General features: G+C 32.4%; 1 protein-coding gene across 2 annotated transcripts in view; it reads left to right on the top strand.

The window, feature by feature from the left end:
• The window catches only part of CDK17 (cyclin dependent kinase 17), a 90,779-nt gene that overhangs the window by 53,755 nt on the left and 12,438 nt on the right, over positions 1-24,586 (top strand). Inside the window, exons 3-10 of one of the 2 annotated variants that reach the window (XM_069491721.1) lie at positions 2,602-2,766; positions 6,512-6,645; positions 8,538-8,663; positions 17,706-17,762; positions 18,889-19,003; positions 19,706-19,800; positions 20,034-20,096; positions 22,343-22,466. In XM_069491721.1, the coding sequence (XP_069347822.1) occupies positions 2,602-2,766; positions 6,512-6,645; positions 8,538-8,663; positions 17,706-17,762; positions 18,889-19,003; positions 19,706-19,800; positions 20,034-20,096; positions 22,343-22,466 (879 nt within the window). Of the gene's footprint in view, positions 1-2,601; positions 2,767-6,509; positions 6,646-8,537; positions 8,664-17,705; positions 17,763-18,888; positions 19,004-19,705; positions 19,801-20,033; positions 20,097-22,342; positions 22,467-24,586 lie in introns of both variants that reach the window. The other variant, XM_069491722.1, reaches the window with a different exon arrangement.

Raw genomic sequence — 24,586 nt, 5'->3', positions numbered from 1 at the left:
TCCTAATTGTTAAATAACCATTTTTAAATTAGCATTTTTAAATATTTTTGTTTTTCTTGTAACCTAAATTATCACAGCTTAAATTAAGGGCATAGGAAATTTGTGAAATTTCTGTTTGTGGCTTCATTGTAGTTTTATAACCGTCTAAATCCATATTGACTATCCAGGTAGATTACAAGGTTCATCACATGAGTGAATTTTATTGTTTTCTTATTTTGTTTACCACAGAATCTGCCCATAGTATTGAGAGCACTTGTGGTAGGCATATAATGTTTCACACATTTGAAAGTGCTTTTTACAATGTAAAATAGTAGTACACAGATGTTATTAATAATATAAAATAAAAGGAGCTTGTTAAATGAAATGGATTAAAATATAAAATCCTGATGAAATTTATAGAACAAGGCTACATGCTCAAAACTGAAATAGCCCTAGGGATGTCATAATAATAACCCATGATAATAACCAGGAAAGAGCTGACGTAAATGGCTGCCAATGTGTCATGGTGTGCAGAGTATCTGCCAAGCCTTCATTGCCTGTGCCTGAAATTCTGCTGTTAGAGATTTGTGGCAGTGGGTAAAAGCATGAACACCCGCACCCCTTCCATTGAATGCAGGTGCTTGTGTTGCGAGAGGGGGAGAGGTATAGTGGAATGGGCTCTGGACTTTAAGTTAAAAGTCATGGGATGGGACTTGGGATACACTAATATACTTAAATACTTACTAGCTGTGTGACTCTGAGTAAGTCATTTATACTATCCAGGCTTCAGTTCTCTTATTTCCTTTCCTCAGAATAGTCATTATTTGCTCAAGGTTACCTAGCTCATTGTTGGTAGGGTCAGTACTTTAGAACCTAGGCTTCTTCACTTCAAAGTCCACAGCAATGCATCTCTTCTGTCTCACCCTCTTCCTTTTATTAAGGTTTTCCTTGATATCAACTGTTTTGTTTTTAACATGGGGGAGGAGAGAGGATGGGCTCAGTAGGAAATTTAAAATAATTTGGGTATAGTTACATGTAGGAGGGGAAGATTTTACATTTAGGTTAAATCTCGAAGATGATTTTGTAATCTTTCTTTTATTCTTCTTTCCAGAGTGTATCTGCTAGATACATGGAGCAAAATCCTTAATTCTTTCTTAGATGCCCATTTAATTCTTGGTATTAACTAAGCCCAGTGTGTTCATTTTTATGACAGAAGAATCTTGCCAGTATGTTTGTCAGTGATGTTTAGGAATAAAATAAGCACAGTATACATCTTGGTGGATGGTTTCTGGGATACATTCTTAATGAATATTTGGCTACAAAACAAATCTCTCTTTCTAAAGAAGTGTGAGTCAAAGAAAATGAGCATATGTTTTGGAGAGCTAGTTAATGTTTTAGATTAACTGCATATTTTCTGTAATACTTTAGTATTGATGGGAATGACTGCCTAGTGTGTATGGGGTCGTCTTTAGAGGTGTTGAAAATATTTTGGAATAAGATAGAGGTAATAATTGTACCACATTGTAAATGTACCAAATTTACTGAATTGTACACTGTAAAATAGTTAATTTTCTGTTATGGGAATTTCATCTCAATTAAAAACTCTGTTCATCTGAGATATACTTTTTCCTTATAGTTGCTCTCAATTTGATTGATAAAAGTCTTAATACTATTTTAGGTATATCACAGAAAGTTATGTTAAGTAGTTAGCCTTGAACTTATTTTTCCTATAATGGGAAGATATATTATGATTATTGAATTTGATGAGAATAGATGACAATTTAAATATGAGAGAGAGAATAGACCACAATTACAGAAAGACAGAATTATGTTTTATTATGTATACATTATTTGGGACTTTTTTATACAACTGAAATTCTTCAGCTAATAAAATGTACTATATGCACATATTCCCAGGAAGTGTGTTCAAACAATCTTAACAGAATGTCACTTCTCATGATTACGTAGCATTTGGAGGAACCCCAAAAAGCAAAAATTGAAATGGTATGTTTTTTCCAGATTCTCCAATTTTTTGTCCTGACTCCTCAGTCTGTGCACTGGGGCATTTGTCATATTGTTTGGAGTCAAAAGATCCCAAATTTTGGGTAATAAATTCAGAGCCTCTGTATTGATATGTACTTAAGTACTTCTGTTTTCTTCACTAATTGACATACCTTTTTGAATGTCCAGTAAACTGGAACATAAATTCCTTTAGGCCAGGACAATGTCTTTTATAGTCTACTTCATGTTTAATCATAAGGCACATACCAGGTAGTCAGTAAATGGAGTAGTAATATGAAAACAATCTTAAGATATGGTAAAATAAGCAATGGATCAAAAATTGGTGGATTGTATTAGTAGTTTTGTGATTGTTAGCCAAATTTGATTATATAAGAAATGGATATTTATTAGAACAACTGCAGATATTTTCTGTAAGTATTTTTACAGAGAAACTATGTTAATTCTAGTATTTTTTATAAGGTAACCAAAGAAATGAGGTTAAATGTAATGATCTCTATTACAACTTTCTGTTTTGTTTTCTGTTTTGCTTCTCAATCCTTGTCGTGTGATCCTGGATCTTGTGCTGATAATGGAATGATTTTTGGATACTGTGAACCACAGAGCCTATTGTGAAGAATGGCAGGCCTCCTACATCTCACAGTATGCATTCCTTCCTCCACCAGTACACAGGGTCTTTCAAGAAGCCCCCATTGCGGAGACCACACAGTGTTATTGGAGGAAGCCTTGGCTCCTTCATGGCAATGCCCAGAAATGGAAGCAGATTAGGTAATTTGATTATTTGTCTATTGTATTTACTCTTCTGATTATAGGTCATGCACATAGTTAAGTGTTAGTTGTATAGAAGTCAGGCAACCTTTATTATCTGATTTGTCAGATAAAAATCAAGTAAAGGACAGAAAGATGGAAGGCTCACAAGAGTTAGTAATGCTGATGCTCCAGAATAGTCAAATTTGGAAACCTGTCCATCAGGAGGGAAATGAACCCTGTAAGAAATGGATGCAAGATTTCAAGATTAATGACAGCTTGGGATAGTGTTTAGTTTAAGGTTATACCTTAGTAACTCTTCAGATCATCACCATATGATAGCCCAGTGCAATGATTAGTATATATTATTATCACCTGATATTCTTCTGTCATTGCATCCTTTTAAATATCCAGGGAAAAAATATATTTGCAAATTTCTGTTTATTTTGTTTATATATTCCTGTGGTCTTTTTTGATGGTGTCTTATTTATCTTGTTTGATTTTTAAAATCACTTGAAGTATAACTATTTTATAGTGTCATTAAATAGTTGTATTTACTGAAGTTTATCAGAGTTTTATTCTACTGCTTGTTTTATCTGCCTGCTTTTTACTTTTGACATAATAGATTATTTCCTCATGAGTTCCTTTAATTTCGGGAGTATGAGCTTATCTACAGGGGGGTTTTATCTATGGGGAATGTACATAGCCCTTATCCCTGTAGGCGCAAACCTACAGAATGGTATTCTGAAGTTGGCACATACTAGTTCATGAGAGATGAATGTTAAATTTTCAGGAATTTTGCAAACTGGCTGTTAAACATAGCTGTTATTAAATTTTAAGTTGTATAAACTTACAACTAAGTAAGCTAAATTAAAAACAAAAACAAAGGTAATGAATACTCAAAAGTTGTTACTTCCTAATTGTTTTACTACTTTTTACTGTTATCTGTGCTGTGGTGATTATTTCTGATATATCTTTATAGTCAAAATACTATGTAATGGTGTGCTTACTGCAGATTTCTTCCCCACTGTACATTCAGTGTCCTGTTGGTGGTCTGAAGTTGGCCATGGAGGGAGAAATCAGAAAACACCACAGATTGGCGTTTGGCATTGTCTAGTACAGGAGTTTGCAATCTGTTTTTGTAAAGGGCCAGCTAGTAAATTTTTAGGTTTTATGGACATATGGTCTCTGTTTGCATATTATTCTTTGTTTAGTAACCCTTGAAAAACACAAAAAACAATTTTAGCTCAGGAGCCTTGCTTGTTCTATTCCTTTATTCTAGACTTAAGAAAGTGATATTGAAAATGTTAGTAATGTAGATTAAATTTAAAAGTGCATTGTGTCTATAGCTGTTAACATTGTGAATGGCACAAAAATTGAGCAAGCAAATAGTATTCTAGTTCTCAGAAGCTATTACCTGACTCAGCAAAAAAGTTGCTATCCCTACTGACAAATGAGTGAAGTTCTGACATAAGCCTTCATTGTTTCATGTTTGTCTTGATGGAAATGAAAATACTGACCAATAATCATGTCAGAGCTACACTTGTTTGTTAATGACATGAGTAATTTCTTGGTTGAGTCAGATGGTACTCAAGTATTTATTTATAGTCTGATATTAATAAACTTCCTTTGTAGTCCTTGTGCAACAGGACAGATTTCTTTTTAAGTCTGCCCTTTAAATCTCAAAGGTGTAGCACTTTGAGAGTTGGGCCCTTCTATGGGAAAGAATCACTTGCAATTCACACACCCAAGGCTTCATCTTTTATCCTCATTGTAGCCACTAAACCCAAGGACCTTCTTAACTAAGATCAGCAACCTCTTCCAAGATAGTGACAGTTAATTTATGCATAACAGCTTTGGGTTTTCAGTTCTCCCTTTGTTTTTGCTTCCTGGATATTACCCATATATTCTTGCAAACTAAGCTATATAGCTTAGGGTATCATATATTAGCCATATGAGCTGACATTTCCTTGAGGAAGAAGGAAGATTTTCAGATTTTACTAGAAATGGAAGGCATGCTTAAAGTATCTTTAACATTTTAAACATTTGGCAGAAAAGAATATGTGTGACCTCAGATGTCTTAGATACCAAATTTTAACAGGTTAGATGCCAGTCACCAATATATTGACTTTTGCTGCCAAGTTCATTTTTTCTTCAGGTCTCAGCATAAAATTTCTCCAGAAATCTTTGTGTAATTGAAGCATATTCTTGAATTACATATTGAGCTGTTAAAAACCATTACCATTTACATCTGCTTACAAATGTGAATTGGAGTTTTCTCAATATTGAGTTACCAAGACAAAAATACAGAAATAAAGTGAATTCTAAGATTGATTTGATATGAGACCCTTGAATTCAACTTTTTTCTTAATTTAAGCAATTTTCATATCTTTATAAGTAAATATTATTCATATTAAAAGTTTAAATTCATACTTACAAAATACCATTAATATTTTCAATTGTCTTATACATTGAATATATTTCATATAACATTTCATTTGAAAATGAAGTACAGTTATCTAGTCTGTTTCTTGCTTTTTAGTTAATGTTTAATTAATTTGAGTATTTATTGAGCACATTCTCAGTGTCGGGAAGTTTAAGTTCTCAGAATACAAAAATGAATAAACTAAATCCTGTCCCCAATCACATGAACCAAAAAAATATTCTTCAGTGCAGTCAGTGAGGGCACAATAGTCAAAATGTGTCTGAGATTAGAAAAGACTTCACCGAGTGATGATACATGAGCAAAGTTTTGAAGAATGGGTCTGAGTTAGCCAGGGGGATAAAATGAGGAAAGGCATCTCTTACTCTTACCAATGAGAAAAATGTGTGTTAAAGCACTGCAGCAAGAAACAGCATGCTGCTTTTTGGGGAATGAATCATTGTATAGACAGTATTAGTGGCATGAGATGAATTCTAGCTGAAGCATTTGTTTCTATTGGGCTACTTTTGCTAGATAAATTAGAGAATGCCTGACAAATGCAAATATATAAGCAGGAATATGAGTTTTAAATATTCCCAGATGGAATTAATCTTTCTCCCCTCTACTTCCATTCAACTTTTATCTCTATTAAACATATACTATAAGCCACCTTGTATTGTAATAGGAATATGTTTTTGCTCCCAACAGATTTTTGACCTTTTGGATGTCATAAACTTGTGTTTGTAGTTCCGGTAAAAAGTAGATATTCTGTGAATAACTTTTGAATTGTTTTATTTTTAACGCTGAGGAGGAAGGAGAAGCTGCATTAGCAGCTTTTAAAAAGTTTTTTAAATAATATTCAAGGAACTAGCTCCATTTGCTGTAGACCCAATGACACATTATTTAATAGAAAGAACGCTAAACTAAATAGGTTTCTATTCCAGCTCTGCCTCTAAGTTTCGTGACCTTTTGAAAGTCATTAACCTTGCAAGTCTCACTTCCCACATCTAGAAAATGAGAAAATGAATTCTCAAGTATTATTTCTGGTCTGTAATTTTATTGTTCAATTCTTGATAACAGCTCGAATGCTAGTTTTTTCATAATTTTTCGTGATTTGAAACTGTAAAAGGATTTCTTACTGCTATTAATATTTTAAGACATTTGAGTTACGTTTTAATATATTAACCACACACCTGTGACACCCAGAATATAAAGGACTTGTTATGCTTTGATTTTACATGTTGGCTCTCTATATTTTACCTGTAGTGATAATAAATTATGTGATGTAATAGGATATAATGTATATCTCTTTTAAGGTAAATAATATCTCATGTTCTGACATAGATATTGTTCATGAAAATCTAAAAATGGGATCAGATGGTGAGAGTGACCAAGCTTCTGGGACATCATCTGATGAAGTCCAATCACCTACAGGTGTTTGTCTCAGAAATCGTATACATAGACGGATCTCAATGGAGGTAACCATTTAAAAAATATAAACATACTACATATGTATGTTTGTATAGATAAGTAAACACACATATAGCAAACAGAGTAAATGCTCTTTTGAAAATTTTCATGAAGGCAAATGACTCTTGTAAAAGAGTTGTTTCTTTGCATTAGTGAATTGTAGTTTGTGAATATTTCCTCTTTTCTAGTTATCCCAAGACAGGTTTACATTAATTATAGTTGTTCACATCTGTAAAAAATTATTTAAGGTTCTCTATTAGTGAGAAATGAATTTTTAAAAACTCAAGAATGATACATTAGCAAAGTTGTCTTTTTAGAAAATAGGATTTTAATTGTATTTTTGAGATTCATCTGTGTACTTCATATTTTATTTTATATATATTTTATTTCAAATTTTAAGTATAAATAAAGTAAGCGCCAGCTTTTTTTCTTGTATTATATTGTAAAGATGAGTATCCTTTCTTTTGTGGTCCATTATACCTACTAATCTCTGTAGCACATATAAGTTACTTCTCCATGTAAAGGAATATAAGAATTCATTTCCTTTTCTTTATTAATATTATGTTATAAGCTTGAGGACAGAAGTTGATTATGACTGTTACCATATCAGTACATAGTGTACATTAAAATAGTTTCCTGCAAAAAAATTAAACATGTTTTAAAATAAAAGGACCAGTATTGTTACCAGTGCTGTTGAGACAATGATGATCAGCTTGGTTGATTACGTTTTTATTATTAAAGATTGCTTTTGAATCAGTTAAGGAAAATAATATCAGTTTCCTAAATGATAAATTAGCATTTTTCAGTGCCTGAAATCAACTTGATATCTATTTTTATAACTAAATTTTATCACAATAATAATAAAAATATTCCTTACTTTTCTTATATATATATATATATATATATATGATTTTCTGTATCTTATATTTAAAAGTTTTATTTAGCATTGGGTCTATATCTGGATTTTCTCATTCTTCATTGAGCTATAATTTGTTTTTTTCTCCCCAAAGGTGACACACTTTATATTCTTTTTATAGTATATTTTAATATTTGAAAAGACTTCCTTTCTCCCTTTCCTGTGCACACCTATATATTCTTATTTATTTTAGAATGTTTTTGGATACTTTTTTCTGTTTATTCTAGATAAAGTTTAGGCATTTTATTTTGTCTCAAGAATAATCGTATTGGGATTTGATTATGATTATGTAAAATATAAAATTAATATGGGGAGCACCAGTATCTTTTCATTATTTAACTTAACCATTTGGGAACATTGTGTATTTCTATATTTAAGACATATCTGTGGGTAAATATTTATACAGTTCCTATATATCTCTATTCTGTTTCATAGTTTGTTTTCTATTATGAATAGGAGAGATTTCTTTATATAGGATTTATATTTCTTGATATGATGATATAAGGAAGATGCCCTTTTAAGTTTCTCCCAGCTTAAATTCTATAATTAAATAAAATAGAAATACGATTAACATAGCAATAATAAAATATTTTAATTTTGTTTCACCATGTTGCATACAAAATCGTACAGTATCTACTTGGTTAATTATTTAAACTGGTCACATTTTGTGGTAGTCTTTGCCTATTCCTACTATATAGTATAAGAATTTCAAAGTAAATTCCAAGTTGAATTTATCGATAAAAGGACTGAGAAATAACTGGGGTTGCAAAGTACCATATCTGTAAAACTTCATTGTATATCTTTACTTCCAGTAAATAATTTTGTCTTGAGTATATTATATATAATCAATGTAGATAATTTTGCAACTGCAATAAGACTTTACAGTTACTGATCACTAAGAAATAATATATTAGAGCCTGTGAATTAAAAGTCAAATGCTTTTGTCTTTTCTATTTTTGATTACCTCCTTTTTTTCCTTTTAAGGATTTAAATAAGCGGTTATCACTGCCTGCGGATATCAGAATACCTGATGGTTATCTCGAGAAGTTGCAGATAAACAGTCCACCATTTGATCAACCAATGAGTCGAAGGTCTCGTAGAGCTTCCTTAGTAAGTTTTTGGTCTCCTGTACCTACACCATCAGATCTACTTGTTTGATTTTCTGAGTGTAAACATCTTAAAGTAAGTTTTATACTTAACTTTTAAATAGCTAAATTTTATTATATTACCTTTATCATTTTTCATTCATAACTTCCTTAAGAAGCTTCCTTAAGAAGCATCCAATAAGATGCTTACTGAAATAAGATTTAAGCTAAGTTATATTTTATTTTTGGTAAATTGTTTTTTTTTTTTTTTTTTGAGACAGAGTCTCACTTTGTTGCCTGGGCTAGAGTGGGTGCTGTGGCGTCAGCTTAGCTCACAGCACCCTCAAACTCCTGGGCTTAAGCGATCCTTCTGCCTCAGCCTCCCGAGTAGCTTGGACTACAGGCATGCGCCACCATGCCCGGCTAATTTTTTCTATATATATTTTAGTTGGCCAGATAATTTCTTTCTATTTTTTTAGTAGAGACGGGGGTCTCACTCTTGCTCAGGCTGGTCTCGAACTCCTGAGCTCAGGCAATCCACCCGCCTCTGCCTCCCAGAGTGCTAGGATCATAGGCATGAGCCACCGCGCCCAGCCTATTTTTGGTAAATTGTATTGATGTATGCTAGATGTACAGAATACATGCTGGATCTATAAATGTCTACTAGATACGTACTAGATGTATAAACATATATATTAATACATATTAGATACACAGAGAAGTACACAAACCATAATTGTATGGCTTAATGAATTCTTGCAATGTTAATGGACCTGTATAATTAGTACCTAGATTAATAAAAGAAAATTTCATAATTCCAGAAACCCTCTTTTGCTCCCTTTCTTATCACTTAATACCTCCTTTTTCCTCAACTGTAGCCATAATCCCTGCCTTCTAATGCTAAAGATTAGTTTTAACCATGTGTGTCACGCTGTTGCAATTATATTGTTTTTATAGTATGTTTTAATATCTGGGCCTTTTTAAATCCTCATTCGCATATATGTTCTTATTTTTTAAATATATTAAAGTACATTTTCTACAAATACATAGACATGTATATTTACACAAAGTTTATTATACAACATGTATCCCAGTAAGTATGGAAGTATATAATACGTATTATTTTTGTGGTTGGCTTCTTTTGCTCAGTGTTATGTTTGTGAATTTCATCTGTGCCATTACATGCAGTTATAGTTAATTTATTTTCATTGTCACATGGTGTTTCATTTATGAAAAAGTCCTATGCTTTATCCATTCTCTTCTTTTTGAGCATTCTGGTTGTTTTCAGGTTTTGACTATTACCAAATAACACTTCTGTCACCATTCCTATGCATGTTTTTTGGTTGTCTTATGTAAGCATTTCCATTGAGTGCATACCTAGGAGTACAATTGTTGAACCATATTGTATGCATATGTTCAGCTTTCCTAGATACTGTCAAAACAGTTTTCCAAAGTGGTTGTACCAATTTATACTTGCATCACTAGTATGTAATAGTTCTGGTTGCTCTTTTTGCTGATTTTTTTATATTGTCTTTTTAAAATTATTATTTTAACTTTTCTGGTGATTAGGTAGTGATCTCTCATTGTTTTATTCTGCATTTTTACCTTCTTATACGTTCATCGCTCATTTAGATGTCCTCTTTTGTGAATTAACTACCCAAGTCTATTGTTCCTTTTCTGTTGTGTTTTCTGCCTTTTTCGTATTGATTTATGGAAATTCTTTATACATTCTGTATAAAGGACCTTTGTCAGTTTTATGTCTTGCAAGCATCTTCTCCCAGTATGTTACAATTGACCCAGCACTGTTTATTGAAAGGACAACTTTCTGTGTTAAAGTATCACCTTTGACGTAAATTCAGGTGATTGTAAATGTTGTGAGGATCTCTTTTGGATGACTATATATTGTCCTATTGTAGAGATACATATAAAGTACAATGGGACAACAAAACAGAGGCAGAAAGTAAAATGTCTTTGTGAATCACAATCTTACAGAGGAGATAGCACTTAAACTTGCCCTAGAAGGATGAGTAGGGATTTGTTAGTTTGAAAGTAGTCAATGAATGAAGGGTATTCTAAGCAGAGGAAACTTCATGTACTAAATTCCAGAGGTATGAATGTATATGTTATGTTGGGGAAATTAGAACTTAATATAAAGGGTAAATATGGGATAACATTAAAAAAATAGAGCCTAAAGGATAGGATGGATCCAGAATGTAAAAAGCCTTAGATGTCAGGCCAAGGAGTCTGGACTTTATCCCATGAGATGAGACAACATCAAAGACATTAATTTAAACAAAGTCGCATTTTTGTTTCATAGCAGTAGCTTCAGGAAAACTGTAAACAATGAATTAGAGGGAGAAAAAGATTAGAGGCAGGTAGGAATTTATTTAAAATTAGGGATAATGTGGCAGTCGTGTGGAAATACAAGTAGAACATAGGTCGTAGGGACCATGAAGACGTAAAATAGACAGAACCTTGTACCCAGTTGGACTTTGTGTCTGAGGGAGGAGAAATTGATTATGACTCCTGGATTGCCAGTAGTTATTTTATCTCCTTTTTATGTATTATATCATGGAATTTTTTTATTTACCAAAAACTTCTGCTTTGGTTAGATACTCTAAAAGATAGAACAACTTCATGCTGTATATACTGTGAGCACATTGTTATTGGACATTCACCAATATATAATATGGTAAAAGTGTAATACAGACTTGATGTTGATTCAGACTTAATGGTCATAATTTTGTGTCACTGCTTAAGATGTTTTTATTGGAATAATTTTGTCATTTGTGTCTAGTGAAATTTTTCTTTGGCTATCAATTTTTAACAAAGATTGGTACTTAGGATAAATTTTGAAGTTATATATGTTCCAATTGGGAGTAAAAGTATGATTAATCACCATGGGCTTCTATTAAGAACTGTCTTGCAAAGTGTGTGTGAAATTTAGGAAAACAGTGCCCTCTGATGAAAAGTGATTGGAGTTTTTATTATGGTTAAGTGTTCCTACCCATCTCCCTTGTTTTTTGATTCTGAAATGGCTTATACATTTCAGATTAATCATGCCAGCTGTGTTTTGGTTTCTGTCAGTGCATCTCTTTCATTATTCATCTACCTCACTAAAGCACATTTTAAAAATATATTAGAAAATTATTTTTCAAAATGAAAATCTGAGACTGGGTGTGGTGGCTCATGCCTGTAATCCTAGCACTCTGGGAGGCCAAGGTGGGAGGATCACTTAGCTTAGAAGTTTGAGACCAGCCTGAGCAAGAGTGAGCCCCCATCTTTTTACAAAAAATAGGAAAATTAGCTGGGCATGGTGGTGTACACCTCTAGTCCCAGCTGCTTGGGAGGCTGAGACAGGAGGATTGCTTGAGCCCAGGAATTTGAAGTTTCAGTAAACTATGATGACGCCATTGCACTCTAGCCAGGGCAACAGAGCAAGACTCTGTCTCCAAAAAATAAAAAAAGAAAAGAAAATCTGTACCCTAGGTTTATGTTATATTTGAACATAGGCAGTGGAAGTGGGCACGTAAAGATGAAGAGATGGATGGAAAGGAATTGGGAAAAGAAACTCATTTTTCACATGTATTAGAATTCATGTTTCCATAAATAATAGATTCCTTTGTAAACTTGACAAATTTTTTTCAAGGAGGTCAGTTCTTCAATATAAACATCTGAACCCTAGGTTTATGTATGAAGGAGAAGGGTAAAGATTAGGGATGGATGGAAAGGAGATGGGGAGAGAAAAATATTCTTTACATGTGTTAGAGTTCATGTTTCTGTGTATAATATATCCTTTTTCTAAAAAACAAAATATATTTTCAAGGTGAGATGTACAATTTGGCCTTGTTTTAGAAAGTATAAAACTTTCGGTGTGTTGTTTTCACGTTTTCTAATAACAATATATAAGTAGAGGTAGTACAAATAACATAGAACATTTGGTTGAGTGGGAATTAAGAAACAAGCCACAGAATTAATTTTTGCTGGAAAAAGGCATACAAATCTATAAATTTTTGACCATCAACCTCAAATGGACCCTCAATATTGCCTGTGTACCACACTGTCAACTCTTCCTCCCTCACTTTAAGCAGATGATCTCTTTTCCTACATGATTAAAAAAGAGAGTGGCCATTAACCAGAAACTCCCTCATTTTCTGAATAATAGACATGCAAATCTACCTACATCTATATTCATTCTGTTCTTTCATTATTTTAATATTCAGAAGTTGTCCTTCTTCACTTCTTCATAGCCCATCTTTTCAGGATGCTTAGAATATCCATTATCCATATAAACCGCACATGTATTCAGTCTCCTTTTTTTTTTTTTTTAAGACAGTCTCACTCTGTTGCCCAGGCTAGAGTGCTGTGGCATCAGCCTAGCTCACAGCAACCTCAAACTCCTGGGCTCAAGCAATCCTTTTTCCTCAGCCTCCCGAATAGCTGGGACTACAGGCATGCGCCACCATGCCTGGCTAAGTTTCTCTGTATATATTTTTAGTTGTCCATATAATTTCTTTCTATTTTTAGTAGAGACGGGGTCTCGCTCTTGCTCAGGCTGGTCTCGAACTCCTGAACTCCAGGCCTCATGCGATCCTCCCGCCTTGGCCTCCCAGAGTGCTAGGATTACAGGCGTGAGCCACCAAGCCCGGTCCAGTCTCCCTTTCTTAAGTTAATCCTTCCCATTGAGTTTTTATTTAAATAAACTTTTAATTTTAGTTTTAGATGTACAGAAAAACTACAAAGATAATATGAGAGTTCCTATCTACCACATACCTAGTTATGCCCCTATTACTAACATTCGATATACTTGTCAGCTAAGGAAACAACGTCGGTATATTACTATTAACTAAACTCTACACTTTATTCAGATTTCACTAGTTTTCTGCTAATGTCCTTTTTCTGTCTCGGGATCCCATCCAGGCCATCACATTACATTTAGTCATCGTAACTCTTGTTAAAAAAGATTGGTTATTGGATTTGTGAAGTGCTATTTAATATTCCTTTATGGTTGATAAGAAATGAAGTATTCTAACTCTTCACATGTCAACATTTAGTTAAATATTAGAGTAATGGGAAAGCCTATCTGCAGATAGGATTCATCAGAGTTTCATTGCACTTATGATGGTATACCCAGTGGAAGTTTTGTGAGACTGTTAAGTTCTACTTCATTAGAATGAAAGTTATCTGTATATAAAAATTTGTCTCATTACATTAAAATTATAGGTTATATATATTTTAAGAGTCTACTCCTTCTTAATGACCATTTGGATTTTTCATTCCTGGTTTTACCAATATAGATCACATGTAGCCCTTTCTTATTTCTGAGAGTAGGTAAGAAAATACAGTCTCAAGTCTTGATGTCTCTGAGAAATATATTATGTACAGGATTAAGGTGGTATCATGATGATGTTAACAGCAATTTTTGTAAGGCAAAATGACCAAGTAGAATAGAAGTTCTCAATCTTTTTCCTGCCCCTCACCCCTATGGCTAAGGGGTAAAACACATTTCTGTCAGTAACTCAGTAATTCTCACAGGGAGGGATATAGGTGTTTGAAAAACTTACCTCTGCCCCCACTGTTTCTTTTGTACATGTCTACTCTTAAAATGGCACCTATAGAGCCTCTGCACATACAATAGTCCACCCTTATCTGCAGTTTGGCTTTCCAGGGTTTCAGTTACCCACTACTGCAGTCCGAAAATAGGTCAATACAGTACAGCAAGATATTTAGAGAGAGAGACCATAATTCACATAACTTTTATTAAAGTATTTACTATAGTTCTATTTTATTATTAGTTGTTAATATTATTGTTAATCTTTTACTATGCCTAATTTATAAATTAAACTTTATCCTGGGTATGTATGTATAAGAAAACACATAGTATATATCGGGTTCAGTACTATGTGTGGTTTCAGACATCCAGTGGGGATCTTTGAATGTATCCGATGGACAAGGGGCAGCATCTCCAGCATGTTAAAACATCTTTCGTACTGTGATGTAGTAATTATGTTGCTAGATCCAAAGTAAATGTAAAATTTCCCATAATGCTTGGTGCTGCCCAGACACTGAATTATAGGAAGACTATTATAGGGTATATTCATACATATTTTAAATTTTCACATGCTTATGCTGTAAGAGCCATCTGAATAGGAATTTGCTTGGGGCTGCCAAAAGTGAAGAATTTTCTTTTAACAATGAAGTATCAGAAAAAATTAGTCTGGCGAGCAGAATTAAGGGAGTTTTTTTATATTATGTTAAAATTTGTTGTCCCATTTTTGTAGCTATTATTTCTGTTTTTTATGAAACTTTTTAAAAATATTCTAAAATCTAGGGTGGAACTTAATCTGGATTGTGAACTCATAAAAGCAGGAATCATATCTGTCTTCTTCACTGTCTCCCTATCACCTAACATTGTACTGGGTAAATGTTGAATAAATGAGCTTTGTCCTCTGTCCTCTGAATAATTTCTGTAGGAGAGCATGTCAACAAGCTAGTCATTATATCTATTGTTAATGTTGTCGTGTTCAGCAGATAAAAATGCAAGCAAAATTTTCCAAAAATTTCATTTAAAGATTCAGTAAGTTACTCTTTGGATGTATAAATCCTTAAGGTTAGACATTATTAAAATAGGAGGTGGGTACGCTTTAACTCTTTGAATTAGGATCTGACAGACAATTCACTTGTGTGACTGTGGCTTTGTCTGAATTCTCTGTCTACATGGGTGGAATTCAGTAGTGCTGTTTGTTTTATAGACTAATTATTCAAATTTAAATTTCACTTCATAATTATGGTACAATATTTCCTTTCCTTTATTAAAAACTGACTTTCAGCATATTCTAATGATGTCACTAAATTTCATTCTCTGAAGAGTGATTCTCTGTAATATTAAATTTTAGATGCATACCTTATAGTTTATTCCTTGTATGCCTTATGTGCTATAGAAATCTCCAAAACATTTTTGTCTTTACGGTCTTTAATTTGTAATACACTTACCTAATCTTTAAAGCAAACTTCAACATTTGTCATAGTCACCATTGGACCAAAGTGTTTTTAATGTTTTAAGGGCATACTAGTATTCATTTATTTAAGATAAAAGGATGAATAAGAAAATTTCCCTATTTCTGAGAAGAAAAAGTTCCTAGCTTATAGTCATTTTCCCATGTGCTTCTCATTGTTATAGATGATGACATTTTTAATATTTTTTCAGGGATATTCATTATTTTGTTCAGACTAGTTTCCATTTATTCTCAATATAGTGTTTTTTCCTCCATAAAAGATGGTAACAAGTGTTAAAATTCATGGTAAAAATGCAGTAGTTCTGTATTTGTGAATTTAAGCACCTGAATTCCAGAGATAGGTATAAGAAAATAAAGACATTCTATCAATTTCTGTGATCTTGGCAGTTAGCCTGTTCTTGAAGTAAGTGATTTAAGGTCATATGTAAGTAGGCTATACAAAACATACATAAACTAAAAGATATTCAGAATCAGGCTATCATGTACCAGATAGTGGACTGTTTGCCACATTGTCCATACTGAAATTAAAAACGTCACTTGTATTTGGAAAGTGTTATGTGTTATGGTTTTACTTCATTATTTTGCATGGTTATTGTTAGTAGAAAACAAAATCTTAATGCTGAGTCATATACAAGACAATACATGGGTGAATGGTATATGATGGTTCTAAAACTTCATTCTTTAAATTTAATGTTTTTATGAAAAATACCATATATAGAAAAAAGTCATAAAGAATGCAAAAAGAAATAATTTTTCAGTCATTCAGTAATACCTGTGACCAGTTTTAATTAGTTTACCAAAAGTAAATTAAGTACTTACTGGATATGCAGTTTCCACATGGCTTTTAACATGATATATATCATTGTAACAAAAGGATAAAAATTCTTTTGAGGGATCTCTGCTACTTTGTCCATTAAGCTTTGGACAGTTTATCCTATTGTCCAAAGTGGGGAGTGATGCCAAGTCTAATCATCAAGGATCATTTTAATTTTATTCAACAGCTCCAGAAAAATTGCATCTTTGGACCTTGACTAAAACTTAGTACTTAATCACCTAGCATAATTTTTACACTTTTGAGAACTGAAGTTATGTATAAAAGAACATTTTTTCCTTTCACTAGCTTTTTATTTAAGAGCATTGGCACCATTGTAATTGTAAGCAAGAAGCCAATCTTTTCTTTAGATTATTACTACTTTTTCAACTGTCGACACAGGGATAGTAGCAATTTTATTCTTCTCCTCTGTTTTACTTTTTTCTGTTTCTACTCTCAGTCGTCAACTTTCAGTCTGTCTAAAAATTTTTTTCCCTAAATCTTTTATTAAGATTTTTTTGTTTTGTTTCTTTTTTTGTTTTAAAATGTTGGGTTTCTGTTACATATTTAGTTGTATTCCATCTACCCCATTTATCATCTCCAAACAAAATAAGCAAGCTCTTAAGATTTAGAGCAAGGGTTTTGAGAACTCACTTTTAAAGCTTTTCTTCCCCCCCTGTGGCCAGAATTAAATTTGCATTGCTGCTGCTTATATTGTTTGCTGTTTGCTGATCCCTAATACAGTGTCATTTTCAGTTGTCTTTTTCATTATATTTGGATTGGAAAACCCAAAACAAATAGTAATTTGTGTTTGTAGGTCTCTCTAAGAAATTCAAAAATCATGAAGGGAAATATGTAGGAAAATTATTTATTTTGTAATTTTGTTAAAAAGAAAATCCCAAGTAGCCATACTCTATAAGATTCTTTAGTATCTTAAAATCCCTGTGTTATTTTAAAATTCCAAGGTCTTAAGATAAAACAAAATGTTTTTCAAAACAGAATGTTAACTAATCTATATGATGGGTTGACAGTTTTAATTGTGAACTTTGATATGTTTTGAACCTTTGAATGTTAGGACATTGGGTGTATTTTAAAACTTGACAGATATCAACAACTTGATTATGATCAGATTTTTCTATTCTTAGACACTCTTTAGTGTAGGAGAGTTTCCAAAGTTGGGGAAGAGATGAATTTTTTAATTTTAAGAATAAATACTAAATTTATAATTATTTGTTTTCAGTCAGAAATTGGGTTTGGGAAAATGGAAACCTACATCAAATTGGAAAAGCTTGGAGAGGTAAGTAAATATTTATTTAAAAAATGTAAGACATCTCTTTTCTTGTTCATCATCTAAACTCCTCTCTACAGTTTCTGTTAAGCTGGGGGAAAAATGTAAACACAATTGTCTACAAGATTATATACTTGTTCTAAAAAGGCAATAGAGAGTTAGAAGGGCTAAAACCCTTCAATCCTTGAAATGATCCCATCAGTTTGAGAGGAAATGAGTATTTTTTATAGGCTTGTAATCTTTTATTGAAGCACAAAGTATTATGCTTTCTTGGTAACAATAGGCAACCAGTTGTCACTCAGCCTCATGGCAGTCTCCTGTCTGTGCTGTCAGATGGGAAATTGCATGAGTTCAAACCTGTGAAAAATCAAAATACTATCTTTAAAGATAAAAACACATTTTATTGAAGGTTAAGGAAATTCTTAAGACTTCGGTTTTTTTGAAGTTGCTACTAGTACTACTAATTTAGAAATGGCCTACCTCCCAGAGAAAGAAAGGGTGAAGAAAATAATAGAGTTAATACAGAAGCCTTAAAGGGGTGTGAGGGCTATCCTGGCAATAATAGAAGAGATCTCCTGTAGAATATATTTATTTTTTAAAGGAAAGTTAATGTACAAAGATTGAAAAGTCTGGAAACATGGGTAAAAATTTTATGATTTAACAATCTATTAATTATATTTTCAATTAATATGCTCAGTTAGAGTCCTTCAATCTCCATACCCCATTGCAGCTAAAGCAACTTTGATTTTAAAAGCTATTAATCCAATTGTTAATCTGAAATAAAATACAAAAAATAAATTAAATATTCTATGTTTTCATACTTGTGAGGCACTCTGTAGTGTTACAAGAATTTGGAAGCTGTGTATAGGAACTGGAAGACCTCGTTGCTATAAGAAAAACCAAGACTTTTTGTTCCTTCTCCACTCCCACTGCTTCACTTGACTAGCTTTAAGAAAAGTAAAGAAAAGAAAAAAGAAAACTCAACACTGATCATTGTAGATTTTTCTTTGCAAGATGGAATTTAACATATGCTTAGAAATTAGAAATTCAGTTAGAGCTCTTTATTGTACAGATGGTATTCGATAGGCTCTCATGATACTTTTGATGTGTCCTTTAAAAATATGTTTTATTGTAGGGTACGTATGCAACAGTATATAAAGGAAGAAGTAAATTGACAGAGAATTTGGTGGCATTAAAAGAGATCCGATTGGAACATGAAGAAGGTGCACCCTGCACAGCTATAAGAGAAGGTATAATGTTTATATAGAACATTTTAAAACTAAAGCTGCAGAATAAGTGTTTATTTTTTATAAGTAAAAAGAACTCAGACACAGAAAGATGAGTAGAAGATATAATTAGACCTTCAAAAAGTTAATTTCTAAAACCAGAATACTCAAAAGAAAGGAATTCATTAATTATATTATTGTATAGCTTATAATGAAATGTTATGAGGTCTTTAAAAATCACTGTCATTGACTAATATTTGACTTAGGGTAATGTTATATATTGATACAGGGAACGTGGTAACTATAATTTGGCTGCTTAAACATAAATAATGTGTAAACATATTTATTTTATAATAACATTTTATAAAGAAAAGATGTATTATCCAGAAAATAGTTTCAAACAAATGATTGGTAATGTGGAGGGGAAAAAAAGGTACATTGCACTTTATATCGAAATTAATCCCAGAAGTCTCAAAAAGTTAAGATTTAAGAAAAAAAAAACAAGGTGATATAGAGAGTATTATGATATTGGGGACAATTTTAAGTATTGTAATATCAAACCCAGATCTACAAATGAAAAGAAAAAATTTATTCTGTTAAAATTTTTGCTACCAATCCCCTTGGTGGATGACTCTTAAACCCAGTCAGTTTGTGTGTTAAACTTACTTCAGGTTTTGATAAAGACTGGCTACCACAGACTAATTGGCTTTCTTTTCTGTTTTGCAGTTTCACTATTAAAGGATCTAAAACATGCAAATATAGTAACCTTACATGACATTGTTCACACAGATAAATCTTTGACTCTGGTCTTTGAGTATCTGGTAAGCATTTCATAAAAATTCAGTATTTAATTTAATTTTAATAAAGCAGAAACCTTTTGACAGCTCCAGGGACATTATTGTTTAGTTATTGGTATTTAATTAAATTATGTGTATGGTACGTCCAGTATCTTTCCTTGAAGAACAACTTATTTTTAAAGATTAAATACTTTAAGTGAATCAGCCATGCATTCTGAAAACTATATATCATATACTAAAATGCTGTGTTTTTTCAGGATAAAGACCTAAAACAGTACATGGATGACTGTGGAAACATTATGAGTATGCATAATGTGAAGGTATGTGTTAGTGTATTATTTTAAATTTTCCTTAAAGCATAGATGAGCTAGATTACTTAATGGAAGGGCCGGGTGTCACACCTGTAATCCTAGCCTCTGGGAGGCCGAGATGGAAAAATCGATCGCTTGAGCTCAGGCATTCGAGACCAGCCTGAGCAAGAGTGAGACCCCGTCTCAAAAAAACAAACAGACAAATAGATTACTTAATGAAATATACCAGCCTCATAACTATTCTTCAGTATTTTCTATTTGGCGTTTTAAATAAATTATTGTCCTCTGAACATACAGTCTTTATTCAGAACTTCTGCTCACTGCACTATAGCTTTCTTAGGATCATACCTTTTTGGAGAACTATTTTATTCTTCTGATGTAACACTCATGTTACAACTGATTATTCTAGATATAAAATACATTTACAGGTATATTCTGCTTTGAAAAAAAAAACAGATGTTTGAAATAAATATAGGTGATGGGTGCATTTGGTGAAAGGCTTCCTTTAAATGGCAAACTCACAACAATAACAACTTTTCAGAGTACTGGTCTAATGAATAAGGCCAGGAACGTGCAGATATTTGTGAACATGCTGTAAATACCAGTCTATACTTTCAGGAGCAAAAGTAAGATAATTGATGTGTTTTCTTAGTATAGCATATCTAAAAATTCAAGTAATGCTAGAAAAGCTGTTCAGTACTAGATGAAACCCAAAAGCTATTAAATAAAAGCCCTGGACATAGTTGTGTTCTTACAGTAGGTTTCTTTGACCTGACTGGTATACTCCAAATTTAGCAAAGATTTATTTATCCAAACTTACTCAATAGCTTATGAGAACCTATTCTGGAAATAGGCTGTCTCAGCTGGATATTTGAGACATTTCTAATTCTGTAGATAGTAACTTTAAACTTACAGTTTTTTTTTTAAATAGTAAATTTGGTGGCTATAAAGGAGAGCCAGTTTCTGTTACTAAAAGACAGCTCAGAACATATGGATAACACATGGCTAAGAATTTTAGAATAGAGCTTTAAATGTATCTCCATATATATACTATGAGAATTGTTATTATATTTTACATTTTGTTTTGCAAGGTGTCGTGTCATTTGTATATCTTTCTGTTTGTGGTTTTTATTTCATTTTCCTGCTTTTATACTGACAATAATTTGAAAAGAAAGTAAGTCCCTTAATTATCATAATTTGACAGAGGTTTGAGAAGTTTATCTTTAAAACCAGCGCTACATGGCTTAAGTTGGAAAGCATTTTATCATTTGTTTAAATTGCCTTTATGATTTCCAAACATAAAATGTAACAGGAATATATTAAAATAGTAATTTTTAGAGTTTTAAAAATGTGATTATGTGGACTCTAGAGACCCTGCTGCTGAGAAATTCCTTTTAGGCCCATCATGCATCTGCCGCCTTGGCTTATTCTCAGTGTTCTGATGCTCTATTTTTCACCAGCAAATGAATTGAGGGTAAACTCTTGAATCCTCTCTACTTGAGTTTCTTTCTTTTTAACCCTAAAGGATCAAAGACCTTCTGTGTTTCATAACCCTCTTTCCTCTAAAATCCACAACAAAAACTCTACCTTCGCCTTACAGGAATTACATTTTTCAAAGAGTCATTCAGAGCACCATGGTGCTAATGCCCCTTGCTGAATCACAGCAGATTTTTGAAGGCTGAGTAGGAGGTGCTGAAAGTAAAGTACCCAGGAGGTGGGTGATAGAAGCTGGTTTAGGTTATTTTTATAACAAGTAATTTGCCAGAGCTATGCAGCACCATTCTCTTTGATACCTCGGACTTTTCATAAAACTACCAATTCTGATGCCTTATTTTAAAGACACTGCCCGAAATCAGGGTTTTTTTGGGGGTGAGTGGGAGGGGTTGCTTATTTGTTTGCCAAAATTTCATGATCAAACTCTAAGCCTAATAGGCCTGTAAGTTTATGAAAATCTGTTTAAGTCATTTTCTATAATAAATGAACTATTACTGCTAAGATGAAGTTTCATATTATTTATGATATTTATTTTCATAGATACTGTTAGAGGAAAATAAGATGCTTCAAATAGAACAATAAACTGTAAAATTTAGAAACCAACTATATAAGGACAAGACATTGTACTTAAGGATGTGATTACTTTTTTTTTCTTTTACTGTATTCTAGGCCAGTTGCTTTTCTGTTTATCATAATCTATGCTTATACCAGAGTATGTCTCATTATCTGTAAAACTAATTTTTATTTATTTGTTTCTGTAGCTGTTTCTATACCAAATTCTACGTGGTTTGGCATATTGCCACAGAAGAAAGGTATTGCATCGAGACTTGAAACCACAGAACCTCCTCATTAATGAAAAAGGAGAATTAAAGCTAGCAGATTTTGGTATGGAATGTATGAGATATTTATAAATACTTCCAGGTGGCTAAATTTAAAAGAGCAAGCACTGTCACAATGTGTCATTGCTTTTATGTGGGTTTAGAAATTTTCTCTGTAGCACACAGAATGAGATATTTGACAGAACTTTGGTGGGTGATTTAAATTGGTTATACTAAAAGGCATGGGTTCTTAGGAATGGTCCAAAGATCTGTAGGGCTCCTGAGGCCCTTTCAGGGGGTCTCCAAAGGCAAAATAGATTACCAAAGTTATACTAACCATTATTTGCCGTTTTTACCATGTTAATATTTATACTGATGATCCAAAAGCTGTAAGGGATAAAGCTGGTTCTTTAGTATAAACCAAGGCAGTGTCACCAAAGTGTATCATTGTATTCTTACCTTTACACACTTAAAGGGAAAAAAGTGTCAGTTACACTTAAAAAGGTGTTTGATGAAGCAGTATAATTTATTAATTTATTAAATCTCCTTCCTTGAGTACATTTCTTTTTAGTATTTTGTGTCATGAAATGGGATGTATACATAAAACACATTTGCTGCACACAGAAATACTATGGTTGTCACAAGGAAAAGTGCTCATGTGATTGTGTGCAAGCCCTTTTTTTCTCAAGGAATACCATTTTTACTTGAAAGAAATGACTGGCAGACAAACTGTGGTTATTCATACTTAGGTATTTGGCAGACATTTCTTAAAAATGAATGAAGTAAACCTATCATTTCAAGGAAATCAACTGAAAGTATTTTCAAGTTTTCAAGCAAATTTAGATTTTGGAAACTTGGATCTGCTGTCCTGACTTGGTAGGTTTCCAGTACTTAAGAGACTTCCAATGAGATGGATGGTGATATTAACAAATAAGATTTTTTGATGTGCCATAGAAGTGTATAAATATTTGTAATGTATAAATCAGAAAACCATTATTTGACCAATGCATAGTATTATAGAATCACTAATGGGTAAAAAAATCCATTTAAAGCACAAGATAGACCAATTAATTTTAATGTAACAGAAGTATGAAAAGTTCATTGATATACTTTCAGTTACCTCATAACTTTTAAGAAACAACTTACTTTCTAGTTCTTACGTAGTACCAAAAAAGACTATCCACAATTATCAGAAAAGGCTATTAAAATACTCCTCCTCTTCCTAACTTCGTATCTTTGTGAGATCTAATTTTTCATGTATGTGTATATATTGTGATATGTATGTTTGGTATAGTGTGATATATAGCAAAACAGTATATCAACAGATTAAATGCAAAAGCAGATATGAAATCCAGCTGTCTTCTTTTAAAACAGACTTTAAAGAGATTTACAAAAATGTAAAACAGGGCCATTCTTCCTAATTTTTGTTTTTAGAAAAACCATTTTTCGTAAAAATATTATTCATGCTACATATAATGAGTAGTGTTTTAACGAGTAAATATTTAAAATTTTTCTCAGTTTTAATTTCTAACATGGCAAATATTGATAAATACAACCTACATAAATAAAAGCTCTTTGGGTTCTTGATAATTTTTAAGCATACAAAATGTGCCCTGAGACCAAAGAGTTTAGAAGCCACTACTGAAAGGAGCTCCCTACCTGCCACCATGACTCTATGTGTATTATATACTCAATAGTTTAATCGACACCATTTATCTGTATCTCGTTGGCTAATCTAATTTTAAGGGATTTGAAAGTTAAATTAAGTGTTATTTTTGCATCTAGGAGGTATAAACTTTTTCATACTGAAGGAACTTTTTAGAGTAGCTTTGAATTTTTTTGTATTCTACATTCTGAGAGTTTGAATACTCTAGTAGAACTTAGTTTTTAAAAGTCCGTACAGTTTTCCACAGTTAGCATTTTCATAAATGATTATGGTAGTTTTACTTTTGGAGTATTTCATTAAATTTGATAAATATGAGTGTTTCAAGGATTATTGTTCACTCTTATTAAATGGTGAATTTGTTCTGAAATTCCTGTACATTTTGCTCATTTAATACTTTTGCCGTTTGTTTGAAAGGTAAGTTACTGTTTGTATTTCCTTCCTTAAAAAAGAAATGAGTGCGCCACATGTGTTTGAACAAGAAATTACAAGCTATTTGCATATGCTTATGTAGATTATAAAGT

The sequence above is a fragment of the Eulemur rufifrons genome, chromosome 16, assembly GCF_041146395.1.
Source record: "Eulemur rufifrons isolate Redbay chromosome 16, OSU_ERuf_1, whole genome shotgun sequence".
NCBI classification, from domain to species: Eukaryota; Metazoa; Chordata; class Mammalia; order Primates; family Lemuridae; genus Eulemur; species Eulemur rufifrons.
The sequence above is the reverse complement of the archived record's forward strand: the minus strand, read 5'-3'. Positions and strand labels throughout refer to the sequence as shown.